Source organism: Euprymna scolopes, chromosome 10 (genome assembly GCF_053919585.1).
Source record: "Euprymna scolopes isolate OS-2025 chromosome 10, ASM5391958v1, whole genome shotgun sequence".
NCBI classification, from domain to species: Eukaryota; Metazoa; Mollusca; class Cephalopoda; order Sepiida; family Sepiolidae; genus Euprymna; species Euprymna scolopes.
This window is the reverse complement of record NC_136491.1, coordinates 95,967,565-95,995,400: the sequence shown is the minus strand read 5'-3', so window position 1 is coordinate 95,995,400 and position 27,836 is coordinate 95,967,565. Positions and strand designations below refer to the sequence as shown.

The 27,836-nt window shown below is 33.1% G+C and overlaps 1 protein-coding gene across 5 annotated transcripts in view; it reads left to right on the top strand.

Moving 5' to 3' along the window:
• The window catches only part of LOC145286152 (uncharacterized), a 484,368-nt gene that overhangs the window by 162,573 nt on the left and 293,959 nt on the right, over positions 1-27,836 (top strand). For all 5 annotated transcript variants that reach the window (XM_080134898.1, XM_080134897.1, XM_080134896.1 and 2 more), the window contains one exon: positions 1,973-2,011. In XM_080134898.1, the coding sequence (XP_079991024.1) occupies positions 1,973-2,011 (39 nt within the window). The remainder of the gene's footprint in view (positions 1-1,972; positions 2,012-27,836) is intronic.

Sequence of the window (27,836 nt, the reverse complement as noted above, 5' to 3'; positions counted from 1 at the left end):
CCTTGCGTCCATAGAATGGAAATTGGCACAAACTTTAATAAAGACTTTTCATATCTATCTGCATAAGTATACTTTGATAATTATGCTTCAGTTTGAAGAAATATGGTATAATGATAAAACCGCTTCTGTGGTACCAGTCTTCAAGAATTCTGGTGAAAGAACTGACCCACTAAATTATTGTCCCATTCGCCTCCTCCCGCTTTTCGCCAAAATATTTGAGTCCTTAATTAATCAAGCCCTAGTCCAGCACATAACAGCTGCTAAACTCCTGACTGACAAACAATATGGATTCAGGCAAGCCCATTCAACAGCAGATATCTTAACTGTAGTTTCTGAACGTATATACCATTCTCTGGACAAAACAGTAGCCCTTGATATATCTAAGGCTTTTGACAGGGTATGGCACGATGGTCTTATAAGGAAAATTAGATGATATGGAATCACTGGAAGAATTCATAATGTAATTAAATCCTTCTTAAGTAAGAGAAAAATCCAAATTGTCCTCGACGGTCGTACATCTAAACAATATGACATAAATGCGGGAGTTCCTCAGGGGTCTATCCTTGGACCTCTATTATTCCTGATATTCATAAATGACCTCCCTGATAAAATTGTTTCGGAGATGGGTATATTTGCCGATGACATCACTCTCTATAACAGATATGAGGGGAAAACAAATGAACACATATCTAAGGAAATGGCAGAAACACTAGAGCATGATCTCCAATCTGTAGTGGAATGGGGACAAAAATGGATGGTCACATTCAATGCTGCTAAGACTAGGCTTGTTTCCTTCAATAACTACAAGAAACCTTCTCTACCACCAATAGCAATGGCCAAGAACACATTACCCAAAAATACTTCGTTTAAACTCCTCGGCCTAACGTTTACAGGGAATATGAACTGGAATAGATACACCGAGAGCATTGCCAAGGCTGCTGCAAGGAAGGTTGCCTCCCTCTACCATGCTAGAAAACTACTTACGCCTGAAAGTATCCTGCACCTTTATAAGGCCACCATTCGCCCATGTATGGAGTACTGTTGTCACATCTGGGATGGTGCATCTGCTGCTTGTCTCTCGCTCCTGGACAGGGTTCAAAAGAGAGTCGCCAACCTGATAGGTCCTGAACAGTCATCTAGGCTTCAGCCTCTGTCCCATCGACGAGATATTGCATCCCTCTGCCTGTTCTACAAATACTTTAATGGTGAATGTTCTGATGAACTGCAAGCACTTGTACCTCCTCGATGTAACTACCCCCAACAAACCCGACAAGCTAGTAAGTCTCATCCCTTTACAGTAGAGATCCCTAGGTGCAAGAAAGCCTTTTACTCCAATAGTTTCTTCCCCAGAACTGCAGGTCTTTGGAACTCCCTTCCGGGATTCTGCTTTCCCAACTGTACTGATATGCAGAAGTTCAAGTGTAATGTGAACAAACATCTTTCTACCCATATCCTTTCATAATGCCCTTGCAAATTAAGTCCCTGATAGTAGCCCCTGCTTCAAAGTGGCATTGTGCCTTGTTGGGAGTGAAAATTGAATAAAAAAAAAAAAAAAAAATAATAATAAAATTCGCGCCTGACCTCCATAGAATGAAAATATGTAACAAAGTTTAACAAGGTTTTTTAATATAGATCCACAGAATATTGTGATAAGTGTTTCAGTGTGAACAGGTATGGTATAATAAATTATGGGGTTTATCTATTTTATTTTTACTTTCATCATATTTTGCTTTGGTTTTGGTACCCCCAAATTCGGAGCTATCTCTTTACAACCCTTTCTTTTCATAACCTATCAAACTTTCATAAATCAGAGTCCATTTTCTGTAGGCTGTTTTTGAACCCAGTCAACGACATGTACTTTTGCTAGTATATATATATATATATATATATATATATATATATATATATATATATATATATATATATGATGCTATAATTGTAATATTAAAATGATTCTCCTTTTATCTTTCAGGAAAATTTGTTCCGGGATGCTGTCGTCAAAATGAAAACTGTAAGCTCTAATTTATTAATTATTATTAAAAGTTTGTGTGTGTGTGTGTGTGTGTGTGTTCATTAACTATTAAACTATTAGTTTATTAATTATTATTAAAAGTGTGTGTGTGTGTGTGTGTGTGTGTGCCATTAGGTCTCATTCCAAATGCCAAAATCAATTCACACTTTTGTTTTTCTTATTTTGTTCTAAATTATGTTAATTTTTTTTTTACATATTTTTAATTTAAGCAGCCGATTAAATTTTCATTATATTGCGTTTTACACGTGTTTTGCTGGATAGCAGAGGATATTCCCCTCATATCACTAAACAGCTCATTAGTGACGAATAGATATTCCTCAAATACCGCAACAAAGTTCAACATATTTGATAAAAAAGGAAAAGAAAATGAGAGCTGTAAAATATGTAAAAACAGATTTAAAACGCTTAAGGTTAATATTCATAGAGCGCCCTCCTCAAAATAGAATTTCAAAACAACGTGGGTCATATTTCACACAAGCGCCACATTCGATTTCAAGATATATATATATATATATATATATATATATATATATATATATATATATATATATATATATATATACATACATATAGTATTACTAACTAGCTCTACCTACATATTGAGCACTTTTGAAGTAAATACTTAAAGTCTGCTCATAAATCTATACTTTCGTATATTAATTTTATGTGAGTAAATGAAGTAGTTATATATATATATATATATATATATATATATTTATATATATATATATATATATATATAGTTGTTGTCGTCTCACCACATTTTTGGCCAAGTAAGCCTCTGGCCGGCTTTGGGTAGGATTGAAACCGCTATCTTCAGACAATTCTCACCGGGAACCGTAGAGATTAAACGTCTCTATCCACTGCACTAAACATGGTGAGACGACAACGACTGTGGAGAATGCAGCTAGGAGATTCGACGAAGGCCCGAGGAACAGTTGGCCAAAACATCACGAAGCAACAACTAAGAAAGATGAGGATAACAGTCTGCAATAAATAACATTATTTCTGTCTTAAAATTTGCAGAAACGTATCAGTAATTTGATTGATCCCTTTCTTCAATATAGCAACCTCTCTTTCACAGACATGATGTTGGTAGTCTCAATCTTTTCTATAAATAGTATTATAGGATGTGTTCTTCAGAATTATCTGATCTATTCCTACTTTCTAGTTGTCCAGCTTGTTTAACTCATTGATCTAGTGGTCGCCATCAGTTCGTTGCTTTAATATCCAATTATAATACAGCTTTCTATTCCAGTAGCTTTTTTTCCAAAAGACTTCAAGGTTGTGAAACTCCCTTCCTGCTTAATGTTTTCCTTCTACCTACAGCCTTGGTCTTTTCAAGACTAAGATCAATAGGCATATTCTGTCATCTTTGTTCTTGTCAGCTCCATACTCACTTGGCTTCATGCCTTGTCTCAAGCAATATCCATTAAAAATAATTACTGGACAAAAGTTAAGGAACGATCCTGTGAATATTTGTTTGTGAACAACATATCAACAAAATTTTATATTTGGTAAGAATTGCATTATTTTCCATGACTTTTTGGCATCTTCGACCACATGATCTTATTTATTTCTGAAAAAAAACTTGCAATAATTCTCTTTTATTCATCTTTTAATAACTCCAATAGGTGATCTTGATATTTTGGGTTTCATTTCTGAGGTCTTTAATCAATTAACTTCCAAACATTTTCTATTAAATTTAGGTAGGAGCTCTGTGCTCGAAATATCATTAGGGTTATTCCTTCTTTAAATAGTCACACTCTTCTGAACATCCTTGCTAAGTATGCCCATGAAAGGGCTAACTCGTTCAAGTGAAATCATTTCTTTAGATTTACACAAATTTTTATTCATTTCATTAATGTATTGCATGTACTTTTTAAAATTTTGATGAATGTTTAATGATTTTAAAAATATATCTTACGTCATACATAAGAATATACATAAACTTAAAAAAAAGTATATTTATTCTTAAAAATGTGTAGTCTGTGTTTCATACTCGTGAAGATTCCTCAAAATATTGCATGAAATTGATGCTGTTTTGTGTTTTTATATATTCCATGATGCTGGGTTTTCTAGTCAGCCAATCAGATTCTTTTTATTCACATTTATCATAACCAATGGGTGTGTATATCAGGAAAGGGTTCACGCGACTTCTAATTCATGTGTTTCTTTGATCTTTTTGTGAGGGATCTTCTTAATATATTCAGTCACGGATATGTTAGCTACTAGAAGGTTAACTAATTTGCATATTCTTTGAAAAATGAACTTTGATTAATTAATTATTCATTTTTTAAATAGTTTTTATGGTTTCTTATTAGTTTCAGTTAACTATTACTGTTGTGTTGTTGCTGCACTTTTTTGGTGATTGTCTAGTCTATATAATTCTTTTAGCCCGAATGCAAAAGTGTGTGTGTGTATATATATATATATAGTTTATGAACCTGCTTTTATAAAAATAAGCTAACAAGTTGTTTACACAAAACTTTGTTTTATTTCAACTCAACAACTCAGCATATAGAAAGAGAGGAGTGGGTGGCAGAACCCGTGAGTGGCGAATGACAGGAATGGCCTCAGGTCGCCTCTCTCTTGATTCGCCTTCTTGCCCTGGTTCGGCGTCTGTTTATATTGACAATTTTCAGTCAGGAATTTCATTTGATATTCCCAACCAAGACCAAAACATTACAATTGTTAATTGTTTGAATATCGGTCAGTATCAAGAATGTTGATATACAATCTCTACACATTCTTTGCAATTTTTGATTATCGAATGGAATGTTGCCCAGATCAATATGCAACACTTCTTCCACCATTATTTTTCAAAATTTATACATGATATGAATACGTTTTCACTCCCTCTCTCTCCTCCACCATAGCTATAGATGCAGTAGCAATTTAACAAAAAAAAAAAAAGACATCAATAATTTGTTCCAAAATCCAACATTTACAACATTTTTTTAATACATTTTCACAGTTCATAAAGTCCGATGTAAGAGAAAAATAAAAATCATCTTTTCGTTTTTTTCATCGATCTCTTTTTTTTTTCAAGTCCACATATATATAATTTCATTTTTTTTCTTCATAGTTAAGTAATTTATCTTTTTTATTTCACTGTAACTCCTGATGCATGATCTTTGATGGTAATCGTGTCGCAATTATAAAATTAACATCGCTAGTCCTATGCGTGCTTCTACTCAAGTTTTTTTTCAATTTTAACTTACTTTACCATTTCAACCTACTCTGATTGAAATGAGAAGCCGTTACTATCCTCCCTAAGTGTCATTCATTGTCTGAATCACGGAGAAAGGTTTTTCTTTTCTTTTCTTAATATTAGGATGGTGTGGAGTGACGTAACTCGACTTGAGGACTAGCTTTCTCTTTCTAGTGGGGCTTGACTGCTTTACTTTATACACAACCACTCTGCTAAACGACACCATGGCACGTAAGAAAAGAAAAAAAAAGAAAAAAATATATTGTATTGTTTTTTTTAAATCCTGATGAAGGCTTTTTTATAAGCCAAAAATTTGAAACATTAAATAAATATATATCTGTTTATTTAAAAATACAAATTCGCACGTGATCGTTCTTTCTAAACTCACATTTAAATTCCATTGTCCCCGTGCTTTTTAAAAGTGGATCATACTTATACTATATATATATATATATATATATATATATATATATATATATATATATATATATATATATATATATATATATATATATATATATAGTCTTTGAAGTTTTTAACCTTCAAAACTATACAAAAAAAAATATTTTTTATCATTCGTTAGAAAACCATCTAGTCAGTAAGTCATTTAATCACCTGCAAGCACTGCATCAACTCGCTCTCGAATTTACTATAATACCAATACTTTATTTTTCAAGAGATCATCAGTTGTTTACCATGAAACACTGTTTCGGGGATTTAAAAACAAAACAGTATATATATATATATATATATATATATATATATATATATATATATATATATATATATACACACACACACACACACACATATATATATATAATTATTTTATGTCAACATTTTCAGTATTTACTTTGACTGTGCTTGATACGTAAGTAGAGCTATGTAGTAAAATATATATGGCAATTAAGCAGCACAGAATTTTCCGCGTTTCATTCTTGTGAGGATTCGTCAGGCTATTGCATGGAATCGATGTTGCTAATTTTTTTATATATTCCCGTGGTACTGTGTTTGCTACTCAGCTAATTAGATTCTTTGTTATTCACACACCCATTTATAGTAACTGATGAGTGCACGTTCATCAGGCATGGGTTCACATGATCTCCAATTCACGCGTTTCTTTGTTCTTTTTGGTGGAGATCGGGTTTCTCTTTTTCTTTGCGTTGAGAAGTGACAGTGTTTTATCTGGATGTTTTTCACTTACATTTTATTTTATAATAGTGTACTTTTTGATGTATTCATTAATTATTATGATAATTACTATTTTGTTATTGTTGTTATTACTACTTATTAATGTTTTTGTGTGTATATGTTCTTATCCTAAGGTAAAGTTTATTTTGTGTATACATAATGTTTGCTATTTTACTCCTGCAGTTTAATAAATGTTGGGGTTCTTTAAAATTTAGTATAGCTAATTTCCCATTCAAACATAGTCTACACGGGTCGTCTAAGTTTCTATATTCATTTCATTCTCATGAGAATTCGTCAAAATAAACTGCAGAAAATTCTGTATCGCTTAACTGCCATATATATTTTCAAAACTTACTATCTATATATCTGTAAAAGTGAGAATGTGTGTGTGTGTGTGTGTGTAAGGACACTTTTCAACCTATATACTCAACGAATTTTTGATTTACAGACTTGAAAATACACAATAATTGGTATATAGGGTATTCAGACAAGCGGAAAATTTTTAATCAGTTTTCATCCGGGAAAAAAGGGCTACTAAATCGTCAAAATTGCAAAATTGGTTTTTGGGAGTCATCGGATTTTATCTGTATGTCAACCGTTTCACGACTGTGCATGTGCGGTTGTGAACCATGACAGCTTTTTTATGTTATGTATAAATAGGTTGGAAAACACTTTTAAAGACGTGTCAAGTTGGTCTATTGGTTATCGTACTTAACTCACTGTCTTTAGGTTTTGGTTTCGATCTCGGGTATTTTTATTTTATTTATAAGAAGTGAACTGTTTAGAAAAAAAAAGCAATACTCTCATGTACATGTGTCAGTTTCTTTCCGTTTTTTCTTACTTCCCTTTTTTTTAAAAGGAATTTAAAGCTACGTTTAATACCTACGGTATTTCTATTTATAATAAATATAAAATCTGCCTTAATTAAATTATAATATTTATGCATATTTTACGACCAGGCAATGTTGGGCGACCTGCTAGTTTATCTATAAAAGTGAGCGTGTATGTGCATGCATGCAAACACTTCTCAACCTATATACTCAAAATATTTTTGATCTATCGACTTGAAATTTGGTATATAGGGTATTCATACATGTAGAAAAATTTTAATCAGTTTTCATCCAGAATAAAGAGCTGCTAAGGGGTCACAGTTGAAAAATTGGTACTTGGGATCATCGAATTTTAACTCTTTGTTAACTGTTTCATGAAACCGCGCCGGTACGTCGCGTCACCCAGTAAGCCCTTCTTCAGTGCATTGGTGGAATCGTCTTTGCTGCAATGTCCACAAGGCCGGATCTTCTGTGATCGTCTAGAGATTTCGTCTTCGGAGATACCGGGTGCTCGTTGACGGAAGCAGTTTCACAAGTAAAAAAAAATAATAATGAAAACATCAGCACATCAAAGAATTTTGAATAACAAAGACTCCGGAGATTGGGTTATATAGAATGTATTAAAAGAAAACCATAAAAGCAATATATACAAACATATGTACAGTTTGGAGTATGAATTTGTAAGCAAGCATTTAAACTTCTAAGTGGGGCTTCCACTTGCTGGAATTCACAAGTCTATTAACTTAACCCTTTTTAGTTATCAGGCAATAGGCGAGGGGGGGGGGAGAGAGAGAGAGAAGAGAGGTGAGGTGGCTTGACTCTCGGACTCGCTCTGTTTTGCTCCGACTTCTGTTCTAAATCTGAATCTGTTTTAATTCTGACTTTCTTGGTCTTTATATAGTAGAGCACTGGGCGGGGCGACAATTACCAATTCCTTCCCGACCAATCAGAATGTTCAATAACCAAATCGTCTGATTCTCTCTCATTGGATAATTTGACTGATGACCAAAAATTGGCCACCTCCCACAATCCAAGAATAATTCTAACTCCTCCCTGATCAACCAAAAACGCCCGATGGAAAATAACCAGTTTTCTCTCATTGGATAATTCGGAAACTGCGTAATATGCGATAACCGTGTAAGTAAGAAAACTGCGTCCAGAAAAAAAAATGCTTTGTGAATTCTGCCCTTAGATGTGACACTTGTCATTATCAAAGGGAATTAACAAATTATTATTCTGTTAACATCTCGACAAAATATGTTATTGAAAATTGTCGGGTGGCAAAAAAAAATCTCTTGATCTAAATTTCAAAACTGCGATTCGGCCTGAGAACGAAAACATTAGGAATATTATTTTGGGTTCAATTAATATTTTGGATTCAAATGGTTTTATCAGAGTCACACCAAATCATTTAATATTTGATTCAACAAACATTCTCTGAAGCCGACAAATGCGTGTGTGAAATTTGAACTCCAAAGAAATTATTTATCTTTGTTTTGACTTGTCACAAATATATTTTGTGACGCCAACAAATACGTGTGTGTGTGTGTGTGTGTGTGTAGTTTTTAGTTCAAAGCAAAAACATAATCTATCTGTTGTTTCTTTCAGCTGACACATGAATTTGTGTCCTTGAATTTGTAAACGGTCGGCGCGTTCTTTGAACCCGACCAATGCGTCTAGATCAGAGAAAAAATATCAACAATCAAATCATGCTTTGAAGAAGAAAGGGAGAAAAAATACTTTGACAGAATTGAAATTCTTTCTTTTTTCGATGTCGGCCCGGGACAAAAATATTAACATATATCTTTTAGTTAACCGGTGTTGCCCGGAATAAGATCTTAACATCTATCTTTCAATTACCCAATATTGCCCGGGATAAAATACTAACGTTAAATATAAGCATCACATCGACCCTAATGGTCTGATGCTGCCTTTCTTTGGTGTTACATTCGCCCCCACATGGGGTGGCGATTCTCAATATGAGGACGACGCCCCATGTCCTCAACAACCAAAGAAGTTCTCCCAACTAATACTACTGCGTCTTAACTAAAAGTTAATGGTCACTGACGATTTCATGCTGCCTCTCTTTAGTGTTACAAATCGTTCACATTATGTTAAAAATAAGTAGGTTTGAAAACACTTTTTAAAATTGTGTCAAGCTGGCGTAATGGTTATCATACTTGACTCACTGTCTTTAGGTTTTGGTTTCGATCTCAGCTCGAGTATTTGTTTTTTACTTGCAAGAAGTGAATTGCTTAGAAAGGACATAATACTCACATGCACATACATGCCTTAGTTTCTTTCCGTTTTTGTTACTTCATACAATACGCTTAAACATGCTATTTTAATGTATGCAGATTGCCTATGTATTATTATAAAATAAATACCTCTATTGAATACTATATACTATGAGGAATAATGTGCCCGGTAGACTTATTCACAAAACAAAAAAAAACAAAAACAAAAAAAAAAAAATAAAAAATAATGATAATGTCGTTCTGTTTATGTTTGTTTACAATATCACGTCAACTGATATTTGGACTTGCCGGTATTAAAAATAGTCTTTCTTTTATGAATAAAAAAGAAGAATTTTTACAGAGGAATATTTTATGTTACACTGGCCAAGGTTACACAGGTGTAACGTAAAATATTCCCCTGTAAAAATTCTTTTTTCTTTTTTTATCTATAAGAGAAGAAAGACTATTTTTGAGATCAAACATTTTCAATTTTCGATACTTATTGGATGAATTTCTGTACAAAAAAGATATCTAAGAACACTGCCAGACATATAAATTACCTTTGTGTGAAATTTGCAAAAGATAGGCTCAGCCGTTTCAGAATCTATGAGGAACTCACACACACAATGTGACATATATATATATATATATATATATATATATATATATATATATATATATATACGCAAACAGTTAATAAAACATGTTAAAAAAACACTTTGAAATGAGTTAAAAACATATTTAATCTGAAAAGGAAACACTATATAAGTGGATAGTCCTTAATCCGCAGAGTTTTGAAGAAATATTTTCCTTCTCATCAGAGGGTAGGAATTAGCAAAATGCATGCAGAAGTATTTGATGAAACAACAAGTAAGTCAAAGATCTTACTTGATAACAAAAAAAAGTGAAGCAGAGGGAATATGGTGAAGAAAAAGGTGATTACACATGAATGGATAGTCTGGTGGAAGATAAAAAATCCAGTGACGGTAAAATCCAAATATATAACTTCAAGAAAGTTAATTGAATTTCCATTTGCACAAGTAAACTCCAAGGAAATCCCGTAATTGGAAGATTGTCCAAAATAATCCAAAGGCAGAAATCCATGGAATAATTCACAACAATGTGTACAAGGGAAAAAAAAGAAAAAATTCCAATAATATTAATAAAAGAAAAATAAGATATGCTTTTCACTCTGATGCAGAGGCATAAATATTTTTATTTTATATATATATATATAAATAAAGGCAAGAAGATAGTCGAGCTGGTCAATTCAGATCCCACGGTTCTTGATGCTCTGGTGATCTGCAATGGAAGCTTGATTTACTGCCATGACTCAGAGACCCTGAGACAGAGTTCCCAGTGAAAGCATGCTGGCTTTTCCAAACCCATGAAGACCAGACAGAGCAAATGCATCCATAAACTTATGATGATCCGGTTTTTTTTTGACAGCATGGGTATGATCTACATGCACTGGGTTCCCACTGGACTGACAATCAACAAGGAATACTATGTTGAGGTTTTAAGAGGATTCAGGAAGAGATTCCATCGAACGAGGTCAGCACTCTTCAAATTGTGTCAGTGGCATTTCCACTAGTCCACAACTCCATCTTTGTCACAGACTATGGGCATCAAGACAGTTCCTCATCCTCCCTATAGTCTAGACCTTGCTCCCTGTGACTTTTGGCTATTCCCTAAGCTCAAGGAAAATCTTAGAGGCTGTCATTGTGAGACAAAAGAGGCTGTGACAAGAGTCATTGACACACTCACACAAAAGGACTTCCATGGAGCCTTCCAGAAGTTGTTGGACCGGTACAACAGGTGCGTTGTACCGGTCCAACAACAGGTACGGCGTTACTTCAAATAGGACTAGAGTTTCATGTGTGTACTATCAAAAAAAAAGTGGCATACAAAAAAATCTGGAAATATATATATTATAGTTTTTTTTAATTAAAAGTTTATATGGGATTATTGATTAAAATAGGTGATATTCAAAGACGCTTAATGAACCTCTGGATTTGTTGTAAATGTATGTGTTTCATTCAAAATCAGTATCGATATGAAAATATTGATTGGATGCTGCATCCTTGATAGCAAGAGAACATCTTGGAATTGCAATCAAATTAATGGGTTAATTCTATAAAAATTATTAAGCCTTAAAGCGGTTGATTTCCGTGGTTACAGATTGGCAAATTAGTCAGTATTGATTGATTTCCAATGTCAGGAAAGATAGTATTATTATATGGATCAGTATCTTGCAACCCAAACATCTGATGCCATAACATCAACATTATCAATGGTTTATGTTATTACTTTATTTTATTATGCAAAAGAAATTTGCACATTTTCTGGATTTACGAGCTCTTCGTGTTGTTTAGTGCTTTGCCACTGTTAGTAAAGGAGGCTCTACATCACCCCAAAATACTATCACTTAGAACCAGATTGATGAAACCTGGGTATCTCCAATAGACACTGTAATGTATAGCAGGGGGATCCGACGTTGCCCAAGATTGAATATTTCACACTCTTATATTTTGATTGTCATCGAAATCTGTGAAATCGCTCATTTTTCCATCAGATCGATTAATTGGCCGCACTAGTTGGAGATCCATTGCAATGCACCGAGAGGAAGCTTCACACGCCTCTCCCAGTGACTCTGTCCACAATACATTGTTGTCTACATTTTACTGTGGAGAATCTACTATTGATTTTATAAAATTATTTTTATATATATATATGTAATTGCTTGAATTAAAGTTTAAAATGCAAAAGTCAAGTATCATGCTTCAGTTGTGCTCTGAACAGAAACATTCACATCAAAGAACCTACTGTTAATTTTATGTGCCTGGTTTTACTGCTTATGCGGTGATAATGGCTTGAATTTAAGTTTAAAATGAAAAAGTCGAGTATCATGGTATAATTGTGCTTTAAACAGAAACATTCATTTCAAACGTCCTTGTCATATCAAAGAACCTAATGTTGATTTTATATGCCGGGCCTTTCTGCTTGTGTGGTAATAAAATTTCTCAGATGCACTTGTGATGTTAGGTTGTGTAAGGTGTTAATTTTGTTTAAAATCGTCCGTTCCTTCTTTCATCGGATTATTTTGATTATTGATTATCGATACTTATTGAATTGGAGACATTCCAATACAAAACCTATCTAAGAACACTGCCAGGTACATAAAGTGCCTACGTGTGAAATTTCATAAAAATCGGCCCAGCCGTTTTCGAGTCCATAGGGAACAAACTCATACACAGACACACACAAACAAAGTTCCTTTAATATAAGAGTATATATATATATTTTGAAATTTGTACATTTAGGCAGCATTTTTTTTTTTTCATTCAAGCAGATATTAAATCCAATGGAGGTACTTTGCTTTATGATTCTGTTTTTTTATTCTATTTTCCATATAATCTTTTTTTTATATCAAAATCGAAAATACTAATGAAAGTTCCATAGTTATCATGAGCACTTTCGATTCGAGTGCAAATCATCTTCAGATGGAATTCATGGAGTTGATGAGGTGAAAGTGAAAAAAATGGAAAGTAGAAACGTGAAAAGTCAAAAACACAATAAATTCTATCGATTGATGCGAGGTTAAAAGTCCGATAGCCATTAGTCGCGTGCTCTCATGTAATGAATGAATGCGTGAATGTACGATTGACATGAAATTCTTAAAGATAAACTAAAATAACCGAAAAATGGACTGAAATGACTTAAATAAATAAAAAGTAAATGACTTAGAATGACTTTAATGAACTTAAGGATGAATTGAATAACCTTAAGAATGATTTGAATGCTTAAAAAAATAACTGGAATCCTTCAAAAACAACTTAAATGATCTGAAGAATGACTTGAATGGCTTTTAGACTGACTGGTTGTAAAGTGGGTGATCATTTTACATTAAATTAATACAGAAAAGTGATCCCCCACTTTATATCACAAAGTTACAAACATCAGTACAGCATGTAGTAAGAAGAGATACTACACTTTGATCTTGGCCAAAAGGACAAGAAAAGCTTAAAAAGCTAAGAACAGCATCTATTAACAACAGACCTTTGATTTTAACCAAAAAGGCCAAGCACAAAAGTGTTACGGACCGACCGACAGACCGACCAACCGACCAACCGACCGACGGAGTGACTTATAGAGTCGTTTGCATGCAACTAAAAATTTAGATTAAGTCCATTAAGAATCTGAGTGTTTAAAATCTACAAGTCGATGAGCCAATATTAACAAAGCACGTCGTTTATGCGTTACGTTAGGCATTTTAATACGTTGGTGCTCTTCTTAAATGCGATTTTATTAATAGTAGAGTACTGCGTTCTAATGTAAGATGCCTCGAGAATTGTTAACTTTTTAAAATTGTTTTCGTGTTGTACAATTTTTGCATTATCAGCCAGAATTTGCCTAAGATTGGAGGGGGACAGTTATGTTTTTTAAAATTTTTTATTAAATACTGGTATATAGCGCTAATGTTGTTTAAATGCACAGTAAGTCGACGGGCGATGTTGTCGTTGTATTCGTCTTATGTTTATTTTAGCAGTTACATTCTCCTAGAGTACATTTGAACATATGATATTTGTACAGTTTAAGCAAGGTATAAAAAAATGAAAATATCGAAAAAAGTTTAAATTGTACGTATCCGTTATGGAATGAAGTTCCCCGAAAAAAAAAATTCACTTAATTTCATCAAGTAGTATTTTTTTTTTTACAGGGAAAAACAATTTGTTATGATACCGGAAAAAAGGTTCGATTTTTAGGAAGAAAAGCTAGTATTAAAGATGGGGAGGGTGTGTCGGCGCTTTAAATTGAGTTATCTCTCCGTGGCATGCTCTAAAAATTCATACAAAAATTTAAAAAATTCAAAGATGTCTACCTTCAATGTGCTGTCATAAAAACGTGTTTATCCGCTAAAAAAAAAAAAAACAAAAAAACAAACAAAAAAAAAAACTACTCGATCAAATTAAATTACCTTCTTTCAGAGATCTTCAGTCCAAAACGGATACCTACAATATAACCCTTTTTCGATATTTTCATTTTTTACTTTCTTGATTAAACTGTACAAGTGCCGAACATATATATATAACATTGGTTTTCTCTAGCCGTTTATACTTGGGGATGAGTTGTTTTTAACAACGAGATTTTGAGTTCTAAATTTCTTATCAACTCAACAGGAGTTAATTATCAATGGACGATGCTTTTGATTGCCTTTTCTTCAAGTCTAAAATTTGGTTGCATTTGGTTTTGGGAAAATGTATTAATAGAGTTGGCATTATGGTGCTGGCTAATATTATTGTTTGGGTTTTGCAGGGATTTTAACGTTAATTTATTTGTTTATCAACATAGCTGGAAAGTGATTGTTTATGAGTACATGTTTAATAGTTTTTATTTCGATAAATAAAATACCATTCAAACAGCAACGTTTTGTGCTCCAGAATTTGTTTTTCTACATAGTCACCACCATTCTCAATGCACGTTTGCCAGCAATGAACGATTGTCATGAGATAATTCTCTGACTTTTGGTGATTACATGAAATTAACACGTTTGTTGATCTATTCACGACTTTGAAATGAAATGTTTAAGAACTAGCCTTAAGAACTAACTCTATAATGTCTATATAAATAAAACAGTATATGTTTGTGTGTGTATGTGTGTGTGTGTGTGTGTGTCTGTCTATGTATAAATATTTAACTGATAAACTCTTGAACTACTGATCACTTAACACTGAAATTAACAGGAAATAGTAATCATACACCAAGGATGGTGTATACCAGGTAAAATCTTTGTTTAGATGGATGAATACCGCATGCAGGCATATATCAGCAAGTTGAAATGCAAATTGTTCATTTCAAATTGTGGACATATTTTTACTTCTTTCTGCGCATGCCCAATTTAAATTCATTTCTTCAAGTTTAATATTAAATCTTTCTTACCTATCTCTTGATAACTACATCAGTAGGAGATACGGCCGGAGCGTTAAATTTTCTGGTTTCGATTCTGGCTGATGGCACCCAAGTGATTTTGTTTTAACTTTTGAAATCATTACTATGTATTAAGTACAATGCTGTATATTATTCAAAAGAGAATCGGCTCTGTAATAATAAAAACAAAATCTGCATGAATTAAAATATATTTAAGCGTATTTTACGACCGGACTGGGCTGAGCGCTCTCCACTATTAAAAGAAGAAATGCAGATATGAATTAGATCAGGGTTTTCCAAAGTGGTTTCCATGGAGCCCTGGGGTTCTGTGAGTGAGGCTGAGGGGCCCCAGAAGCTCTTTCTTAAAGAGGACCAAACGCTTTATATGGAAAAATTAAATGGCTGCAGACATTTAATTTTTGATCTATATTTTACTGGAAAGAAATATGATACATAACTAAAGGTGTGAAGATTTTCAAGATGGTTGATGGAAAATAAAATAAAATATAAATTAACAAAAAATACAACAATTTTTTCTTAATCAAAAGCAAAAAAAAAAAAAAATGGTTATAAATATAAATATATATGTCATTAGTGTTAACATTTGAAATTATTTTTTTTCATATTTATTTCATTGTGTCCTGAAGTTTGGGAAACCCTGGATTAGATGATTAACAAATCGATCAACAATATTATTCACACACACAAAAAAAAGAGATCAACGTTATTTAGACATGTTTTCCGGCTACGAGCTCTCAGATGTGTAATCTAGTGCGACCAAAATCGGGCTGTCTGAAGATACTCACTTCCTCACCTAAAATGAACCAAACATTGGTGTTATTGTTTTTCTGCTTTATCTTTGCAAAACTCAGTTCTGTAAAATCATAAACAAAAACAGCAATTTTCTGCTACAAAACAATCAAACCAAATACGATGAATAAATATTTGAAGATATAAAAATCTTAAAGCATAAAAACGTTTTCTAAAATTACTGGATTCACCATTAAATAATCAGAAAAGGGTTGATGCGCCAGAAAACAAAACTACCAAACATCGTGAATGAATATTTTGAAATATAAATAATCAAAGTATATAAACTTATAGCAAAATGAATGGATTCGGTATTAACCAGAAAATATTAATATTAATATTGAAATTTAACATTAACCAGAAAAGGGTTGATATGCTATAAAATAAAACAACCGAACCAGCTCTGTAAAAAAATCATATAAAGAATATTCCATTGAAGAAAGATGTCGAGAACGATCTTGGCCAACTAAATAAGAACTGAAAGTGGTATGTCGCTCCGAACAGCAGAAAGACTGGCCCAAGACCGTGATAAGTGGCAGATTTTGTGCTTGAGTATGTGGCGAAGCTCCCTGGAGTATGCATATAAGACAAATCTGTTCACAAAGAAATGCAAGTTAGTGGTTTCCCCATGTCAGAGATTATAGTAGGAACTCTTAGCACCAACACTGTCTTTAGTATTTGTGGAATAAAATCTAAAGTACGGTATAGCATCTCGCTTTGTTTAAAAAGAAAAATTAAATTGAATCTTTACTTATGTGAAAAGTTTCCAAAATATTTAGACCATTGTTATGTCGTTATTTTATTTGAACTTTTCTCTTTGTAAATATACAGCGTTTCATTGTTGATTTGTGGTTTGTTATTGCCTTTTTCCCCCTTCTACATGTTGAAAGTGGACAGTACATTAAAAGAGTTACTTGCTCATATCTTAGATGTGTCGTCCATCTGTATGATATGGTCGACCATTGTATCAGACTTCCATTTTAAATAGCGTTTTCACTGCTAAATGCGCCTATTGAACTGATAAGTCTTAATTTAGATGTTTTAGGCATTGCTGTAAGAGGGTTTGCCCACCAATCTGTCAGAATAAGTTTTAAATAACATTTTCGTCAGGCTGTCAGGCTTAAGTTTTTAATGCTGTTTTCGTCAATTTATCAGAGTAAAGTTTAAAATTTAATTTTCGTCATTCTGTAATGCTTAAATTTTAAATTACGTTTTCGTCAGTCTGTCATGCTTAAATTTTAAATTTCATTTTTGTCAATCTGTCATGCTTAAATTATAAATTTCATTTTCGTCAGTTTGTCATCCTTAAGATTTAAATTTCATTTTCTTTAGTTTGTCAGTGTATAGTTTGAAATATAAGTTTTTGGCATTTCTGTCAAAGTAAAGTTTTAAATTTCATTTTCATCAGTTTGTCACGCTTAAGTTTGAAATATCATTTTCTGTAGTCTGTCATGCTTAAATTTCAAATTTCATTTTCATCGCTAAACTCGCAGATAGCATGGCCACATCTTAAGCATATCCGTTCTTGTTTTGAAGTCCATGAACTGTATGTCCTTTTCATGAATTGTATTTAACAAACATCATCTCTTAAAAACATTGTTGACTGAACCACTGACCTTTACACGGTGAATCGCCACAAATCACAAAATCAAGCATTTCTTGTCCAGAAGTTGAGCCACAAAATAAAATAAAAATAAACGGATCGGAATGATGGAAATCTATTAATCGTATGTCATTGTTACTATGAATATTTCTAGGCACAAAAGTTCACGTGATTATAAAGAAAGTTTCTGCGCTTTATTGATTCACAAATACTTTGGAGTATTGGAAAGTTCCAAACCTTATAAACGTATCTGAATAATGTTATGTTACAGAGTTGTTGGATATCTTTGAAACATATGTATTTTTGATGGGTGGGTGATGACACTCATGCAATTATAAAAGTATTTAAGGGCGCTTCAGTATTAGTATTTTAAATATGTCCTAAGATACACATTGTGCATGTGTGTTCTATATATATATATATATATATATATATATATATATATATATATATATATATATATATATATATATATATATATATATATAACTATGCACCTTAACGACACAAGCGCGATTTACAAACATTTAAAAAAAGAACATAGTTGTCCCCCCTCCAATGTTAGAAAGGTCCTCGTTGACAACACAAAAATTATACAACGGGAAAATAATGTAAAAAAATTAAAGATTCTTGAAGCGTCGTACATTAGAACTCTTCAACCTAATATAAATGACATTGCATTTCAAAAAAGCAGTAACGTTCTGAAATGTCTTGCGTAGTCCGTGTTGGACGGACTTCGTACATGGTGTCTACGAACTTGCTGGTTTTAACACTCGAATTTTTAATCGACTTTTATTCTTAATCGGCTTTTATTTTAACTCATCACTGAATATATATATTTTAGTTTTCATTTTTAATCCTCATTTTCGCAATCCTGTATTTTTAACACCTGATGATGATTCGTAGACGAATCGAAAGCGCTCGTAACATCAACATGTATGGATCCTTTATTAATATTTTTGATTTTGAAACAAAAAAGACAATACGAAAAATTGAAAAATTAAAAAAAAGAATTATAAGACAAAATGTTTCCGTTGTATTTAATATATATATATATATATATATATATATATATATATATATATATATATATATATATATATATATATATATGGTGGATTCTCTTATTGAAGACGATGAATAAGGGTTCAGTATGCAATCTTCAACAGCTCCTAAGCTCTGTGACACCAGCAGATGGTGAACTTGCATATGCTCGTCGGTCAAAGATGCCTTCTCGAGCGAACAAATAATCCTGCTTTGCTGCATGCTTTGAAACCACAGTGGCATACATATTCATTGTTTGGTGGATTTTTCTGGTATTTTGCCTTCATATTTGAACGAAGGGCGTCTCTATGACGAAGGCGGTTATGTTCAAATTCTCTAGCCCCTAGAAAACACATCTTCCTCCATTCTCTGCAATCCCCTGCTGCACTCTCCCAGGAACTCAGAGAAATCCCACAACGTTTCAGGTTGTCTTTTAGTTTATTCTTGTAACAAAGCAGGGGACGCCCTATTGGGCGGCAAGAATTTGTCAGTTGCCCATAAAAAAATTGCTTAGTAACTCTTGAGTCATCCAGACATCTCATATGGAAGGAATCAAGCTGATTTATATGCTTGCGGTACAAGGTCCATGTTTCGGCACCATACAGAAGAGTAGGCAGAACAACAGATTTGTAGACTGCCACCTTTACTTTTAGAGACACATTGTGGCTGTTCCAGAGTCTGTGTTGCAACCTACCAAATGCCTCACGAGCTTTATTAATTCTAATATATATGCATGCACAAATACATGTATTTGGTGACTTCAATGTCCACCACAGTAACTGGCTAGGATTCTCTAATTACACAGACGTAGATGGTAGCACAGCACATAGCTTCTCTATATCCCATTCCCTATCTCAGACGGTTACATTTCCAACACGTTTCCCAAACCAGCAAGATCAACATGCCTCACTTCTAGATCTCTTTCTGACAACGGTTCCCGATGATTGTACAATAAATGCAAAATGTTCAGCTGTGAATAGACCCTTATTTTGCTTTTCAGCACAAATATTGAAAATAGTTTTTTGAGTGGTGAATGATAAAATTATATGGAAATAATTATAGGAAAAGGGAATTTGATACAACCTGACAGTATTACTTCAAGTAATATCCATCAGGATTTTTCATCTGATTTCTAATCAGTGTCTTATCTCGCTTATATATATATAATACATAATTATTGTCTGTCATGTGGTAAGTTTTTCTGTTATTCTTTATATATATATATATATATATATATATATATATATATATATATATATATATATATAGCATGGCCACATCTTAAGCATATCCTGACAGACAATAATTATGTTGCTGTTAAGCATATCATGACAGACAATAATTATGTTGCTGTTAACTGTTAGCGTCAGAAACATGATGTGTGATATATATTTAGCATTATATATATTGAACTTTTCACTCAGATTGAACTTTCAATTAAAAAATACACACACACACATATATATATATATATATATATATATATATATATATATATATATATATAACGATAATATCTTTTAAATAAATATTGAAAATTATTTTTTTACCCTCAGAAACTAGTATTTAATTCTTATGCGATCATCAGTGTAGGAAGTGTGAATTACTGTCAATCAGGAGATTCGAACCCAGTCACAAAGTCATTCTTAACTTCGTTAACTGATATTCTACTTCCAGGCTATCAAAAATTAATACAAGAATGAGGGAAATTAAGTACCTACAAATGCCAAGTTAGTGGGTATATACTGTAAACAGTCACAGAGTATTCAATGACAGGAACTCGGAATGCTACCTTTTGCACTTAAGTTGGCCGTTTTTTCTTGATTACCTAAAGAGGGCTCAACTTTATTTTCTTATAGGGGCTTTATATATATATATATATATATATATATATATATATATATATATATATATATATATATATATATATATGCATGTATATGCGTGAGTGTGTGGATATTCACCTACAGTAAGCTGTTTTGCCATATTGTGGCTCTTTAGTGTGACGAGAAACTTGGACAGGTGCTTTAAACTGATTCAAAACCTCGGAAAAATGATTCATGAGAATGAAGCAAATACATTATTTCCAGTGGATTTCAGAAATTATGTCTTATTAATTTTTTTCCGAGTAGTGTCGATTAAACGAGTGAGAGTCCATAACATTTACTGTGTAAGGTCTCCTCCAATTTTCCTCTTAATATCAGGTTGACAAAAAAGTTCTTGCGGTTTTTAACTTTTTAAATTCAGATGAACACATCTCAGCTCAAACAAAAAATTATTGATCAAAATAAGCACCATCAGAAACAACACACTTTTGCCAGTGCAAAATATGTGTATTTATGCCAGTAACGTAAAAATCTTGTTTTCTGGTGGTGATGAAGTCACAAAACGGTTTTGATATCGCTTAAGTTTTTGACTGACTTTTGACTTGAAATTGTTGAGATGTTTGAAAAAGTGGTAGTCGGTAGGTGAGAGATTTGGAGAGTATGGCAGATCGGGCTGTTTTGTAGCCAAATTGGTGCAGGGTCGGTTTAGTAATGTGCAGTCGAATATTGTCGTGGAGGAGAATTGAGCCTTTCCTGTTGACTAATGCTGGGTGTTGTTGTCGAAGTTTCTGATGCATTTCATCCATTTGTTGACAGTACATCTCTGACATAATGGTTTCACCTACATTCAAAAGACTGTAATGGATGAGGCTTGTCGCAGACCACCAAAAAGTCAGCATGATCATTTTTTGGTGTAACTCTGACTTCAGGAAATGTCGTGGAGCTCTAGCGATGTCTAACCACTGAGCTGAGTGTCGCTGGTTGTCGCAAAGAACCCACTTTTCATCACAAATTACAACACGGTTGAGAAACGGGTTGTTCTTGCTGCGTAAAAGAAGGAAAGAGGATATTTCATAACAGTGTTTCTTTTGGTTGTCGTTTAATTCATGAGGCACTTATTTAACAAGTTTTTTGTCTTTCCAATCTCTCTCAAGTGGTTGGAAATCGTCGTATACGTTACTTCTTATTCAGAAGCAAATTCTTGAACAGTTGTGCGTGAATTGGCTCTGATTAAGGCTCTTAATTGATCGTTGTCAACATCTGATGGCCGACTACTACACTCACCATCTTCAAAACTCTTGTCGCCACCACGAAATTTCTTAAACCACTATTGTGTTGTGCGTGCAGTAGTGATTCTTGGGCAAAAACGTTTCGTTGATATGGCGAGCTGTTTCAGCAACTTTTTGACCTAGCTTGAATTGAAATAATAAAATTGTGCGAACTTGTCTTTTTTTTCCATCTTGTATTCAACGTTCTGAAAAGAAGACATAATTGTTTTAAAACGATTGTAATTTAAACAATTAGAGCATAAAGTACTCTTTAAAATAATATATAAAGTAAAGGTATTCTAACGAAAACTTATTTGAAAATACATCATTTGAAATCAAAAATAAAAATTCTGCAAAAGCTTTCTTCTCAACCTAATATGACTAAAAAAAAAAAAAAAATCAAATATTGATCAAAATTAAATAAATAAAAAAAATATTGTGTAAAAGTAATTTTTTTTAACAACAGAGAACAATATTTGCTAGAAATTACTTACTAAACAGATTTATGTGTAACTAATATAGGGGAGGGGTTGACTTTACTTTATATAAAAGATGACATGTTCTACTTCAACTTTACAGAAAGAAAAAGATACGCGTGTGTTTATGCACAGAGGCATGAAATAAGTAAATAGACATCAAAATAGTTCATACATGTTTAAAGCTTTGCCTTCCTTCCTTGATAAACAACACTCGAAGCCGTACAGAGCAGTAGTAAAAGTTTAAAATATCGATATTAAAATTTTTGTGTGTTTCAGATGTAAATATATCTATCGAATATCACCATTCAAGTATGGCACCGGCCTTTAGAAGCATTAGAATCTTCAAGGTTCCAGAGGAACCATATTATCGGTTAATATGAAGATGAACTTCCTAAGCATCAGATCACAGAAATTCTTGGTATTCCACATTCCAGTGCTAACGAAGGTGACTGTCCAATTAATCAATGAGGGGCGAAATAATTAACATTATATTGTCTAGGTGTTGTAGCCATACAGGTTGGTAACAATCAAAACAAACACAGTAGTATAATTAATAAAAAAGGTATTTACAAAATTATGTTACAGAAGTACACGTCATGATTCTGAGATCATACCCACCACGAATCGCTACCTAATAACATGTTAAAAGTAATTATATTTATAGCATTTGAATCGGCGATGTTTCTGACAAAGAAGAGAGAATTGCCGTTTTCTAGGTCAGAATCTATTCCATCTAACAATTATCATTGGCACGTTTTTGACCTTAAAGCAGTATTTTTATCTCCTTACATCAAATGGCTTCATGCCTTGCCCGGGGCGATTTCCATAAAATAAATTCATTTTTCCTGAAATAGGTATATCAGCTTCCTACATAATACCCCATTAATATATTCTCCCCTTGTTTGTTTTTTCAACAACAGAGATCGATAATCGCTAAAATCACTTATTAAACAGATTTATGTGTGTGCCTTTTGCTACGAAAGCTATCAATAATGAATAGAAGGGTACCGAATGACTTTACTTTATATATTAGATTAATATCGGTCGTTTAATAAACAGGATTTTTTTTTCTTTTAACCGTTTTGATTCAAACCGAAATCTGCTGTTTTGACCCAAATACTTGAACGAACCTAACTCGTTGCACGCTTCTCGTTTAATCGTATGGAGATTAAAAGAAGAAGAAGAAGAAGAAGAAGAAGAAAAAAAGGGGAGATTATCCAAATTTGAATCGGAGAACCATATAGAAATAGAACGAAAAAGTGTACGTATAAAAAACTACATTGTTATCAATTCGACACTCAACTACACAAATGCATAACAGTTTTATCGATCTATTATAGTTTTTTCTTTATTCTTTTTATCTATAAAAACAGTTTGAAATTTAAGAGGATTTTTTTAGAAATAGAATCGATCATAATAATAACAACGATATCGATTACCAAAATTCTTATTACGTTTCTGTCCTTTTCCACTATATGTGCTAATTCCATAATCAATACCAGATGCAATCATTTATTGGTATACTCTAGTATATATCCCCCCCCCCCGAATAGATGATGTCATGGCAAACGAACATATACTACACTAACCCCCGTCACAGATGAGATAATATTAGGAAAATGATATCATTACCAAAAAAAACATATATTACTCACCCCCCAAATAAGGAGGAGATAATGCCTGAGAGGATAACAACAGAAAAAGGTATTATACTACCCCTCCCCCCCCCAAAAAAAAAAATAAAGGAGAAAATAATACCTGGGACGATAATATCATGACGACCGAACATATACTACACTACCCTCCCACCCAAAGAGGAGGTAATGTCTGGGAGAATGATATAATGGCTTCCTTCAGTCTTGACAGACTATAGATACCCATGTTAAGGGTGCCTGCGCATGAAATTTTTGTGGAAAGAGTTGCACAATCTCCAACCACACCTCCCCTGAGTCGACATTTTTGAATATCAGTGGCAAGTGGAGGTTCAGGATGACTGAAAAAAATGCCAAGATAAGCAGAAAGAATATACAGCACTTAGAATTACCAATTGGTCACCCATCTGGTACTAGCCAGGTTCAACGTTGCTTAACTTCGGTGATCTGATGGGAGCCGGTGTGTCAATGTGATTATGCCGTATAAAGATGATATAATGACGAACTAACATACGCTACACTACACCCCTCCCTGCACTGAGAAGGCGGGGATATGATATCATTACCACAAAATTGATACTGGTCCCTCCCTTAAAAATGGAGGCGATAATTCTTGGGAGGATATTATTATGACGACATAACCTATATCACCCCCCCCCACACACACACATAAAAAAAAATAAAGGAGAAAGTAATTCCATGTGAAGATAGTGTCATGACGAGCATATACTACACTGCTCTCTCACTGAAGAGTGGAGAAAGTAATACCTGGGAGTCTAGTCCCATGACAATAAAACAAATACTACACTAGCCCTACTTCTCTGAATTGAGCATTGTAAGATGGTAATAGTATAGTTCCTATTTACTTTGCCTCCCTACGAGGGCAGAGTTAGACACCAAGGTCGTTTTTTAATGTGAGGAAAGGAACAAAAATAAAAAATTGTCCCAGTCGTGAAGGATTTCTCCTTCACTAACCGAGAACAAAAGCATTGAAGTGTAGCATCAGGACAGATAATACACTTTGATCTTAGTTGCAACTTCAGACAGCAAATACGAAATCTCCATTAGTAATCTCCATCTTCACTCTTTAATAAAAGTCACTTTGTGTATGTGTGTGTGAGAGAGAGAGAGAGAGAGAGAGAGAGAGAGAGGGAGAGAGAGAGTGCCTTTCTCATAGGTTCCGAAACAGCTGAGCCTATCTTTTGCAAATTTTACATACAGATAATTTATATATCTGGCAGTGTTCTTAGATATGTTCTGTTCAGAAATTCATCCGATAAGTATCCAAAATAAAAAAATCTGATCTTAAAAATAATCTTTCTCTCTTATAGATAAACAAAGAATTTTTACAGAGGAATATTTTACGTCATACTGGCCAAGGGAAATAATAAAATCTCAGCAAATCATTTTCGAAAATCAAAAAAATCCGATCTTAAAAATCAGTCTTTCTCTCTTATAGATAAAAAAGAATGATTTTTACAGGGGAATATTTTACGTTACACCGGCCAAGGGAAATAATAAAATCTCAGCAAATCATTTCTTCTAAAAAAAAATAACAGTTTTATTATCACCTGGAGATATATCTGAGTGGTAGCACAAACTAAACATTAATCAGAAGTTATTTTTCCAGGGCATTCATCGTCAAGCCCAAATATCAGCTGACGTGATATTGTAAACAAACACAGACGGGATTTGATGAACGACATTATCATTATTATTTTTTTTTAATTTTTTTTTTTTTGGGGGGGGAATTAGTTCACTAGGCAAATTATTCCTCATAATATATAATAATCAATAAAGGACTTATTCTATAATAGTACATACACAATCTGTACGAATTAAAATATCATGTTTAATCATAGTGTACGACGGGGCAATGCCGGGCGGCCAGCGTTTTATATATATATATATATATATATATATATTTAAAAAAATATTTAAAAAATATAATTATCCACAGAAACTGTTGAATTTAACAAGATTCCAAGCCAGGGCTGAAGATCTAGTACTGAGGCAATCCCTACTAGTAATAAGTACATCGCCTTTTTTGTAGATGTCATTCCTTTGTTTATTTTTCCTGCGATATTTTAGAGCAGAAAGCAAGATCTAAATTCTAATTCAATCTGATTCAAGTTGGGAATAATTTATTCCTCATCAATGTGATGGATGTCCCCAAATGGGGAACGACAGAGACACACACACACACACACACACACACACACACACACACACACACACACACACACACACAAATTAAGTAAATTAAGTAGTTATATATACATATATGTATATAACTACTTAATTTACTCACATAAAATTAATATACGAAAGTATAAATTTATGCGTAAACTTTAAGTATTTACTTCAAAAGTGCTCAATACGTAGGTAGAGCTAGTTAGTAAGTTATAAAATATATATGGCGCCATATATATTTTATAACTTACTATATATATATATATATATATATATATATATATATATATATACTAGCTGTACCCTGCCACACGTTGCTGTGGCTCAAATTGGCGCAATGGAAAAAGTTCCAAAATGAGAAAAAGCATGTTTCTTATAGGTTTAATTTTCCATTTTGCATGGGTACACAGTATTTGTTGTTCCATTTTCTTAGCTGATATAGAGAATTTCCGGTTTGGTGACTCTTGAATACGTAACATAAATTGTTCATGTGAAAAAACAGTCAGTGTGTAACTGTAAGGCCCACAATTGTAAAGATTGTTCCCTGTGCTTTGTTGATGGTTATTGCAAATGACAATAAAATTGGAAAGTTCAATTTCCTAAAGTGTAATGATGTATCCGGTGGAATCATAGGAATGCATGGAATGAAGATATATTCATCTGTGAAAGGTCCTGTTAAGATTGTTGTTTCTATGATATTGTTTGTTAATTTTTTTTTACTGCAAGCTATGTGCCATTGCAAAGCTTGGATTGGTTTATATTTCACAACATGATAATTAGTACACCAAATTTCAGTTGCAATACATGCGGTGGCATCCCTGGCAAATATAGCTGTTGGATAATTAACGACTTTATCTGCTTTCACAACAGTGTCGACGGATTTGTATTTGACTACCTCACTTGGAATTTTACATTGAATAATAGCGTTAAGTTCATGGGCATCTTTGTATTGACCTGCAAGAATAGCTCATTCACTCAGTCAAATGGAATTCTTATAATTTGAATATCTGCAAAAACCTTTTAAACTAACTATTCTTTTGATGAAATGAAATTACAGAAATTACAGAAGTTAAAAGTCAAAGAATTTTGCCCTTAACTCTGATCAGCTGGCACTTTTTCGTACCCAATTTCCCACAAGTGATGCAAAAGTTTTTGTGCGGATCAAACAGTCTGCAACTGGATATGCATATTTTGAGTTAAGTTTAATGTCTTCACATGGAACAAAAAAGTAGGAAGACGAAATTTTATAACAAAATATTTTGATACGCATATAACAGTTATTTTAAATCAGTAAATGTTTATAATGCAAATATGTGCTTGGTGAATAAAGTTCAATAAGTAGTTACATGTCAATATGTTTATAGTGTGAATAATATGCATATATAAGTAATATACATATGTGAGTATTTGGCAGCGTGGCATTGTGTATGTGTGTGCGTTGGTTTACCTTGTTCTTGATAGTGTGTCTATAACCAACAAGACCGATGATGAAGGGAGGTTCTGTCACAATTTCTCCACTGCTTATGACC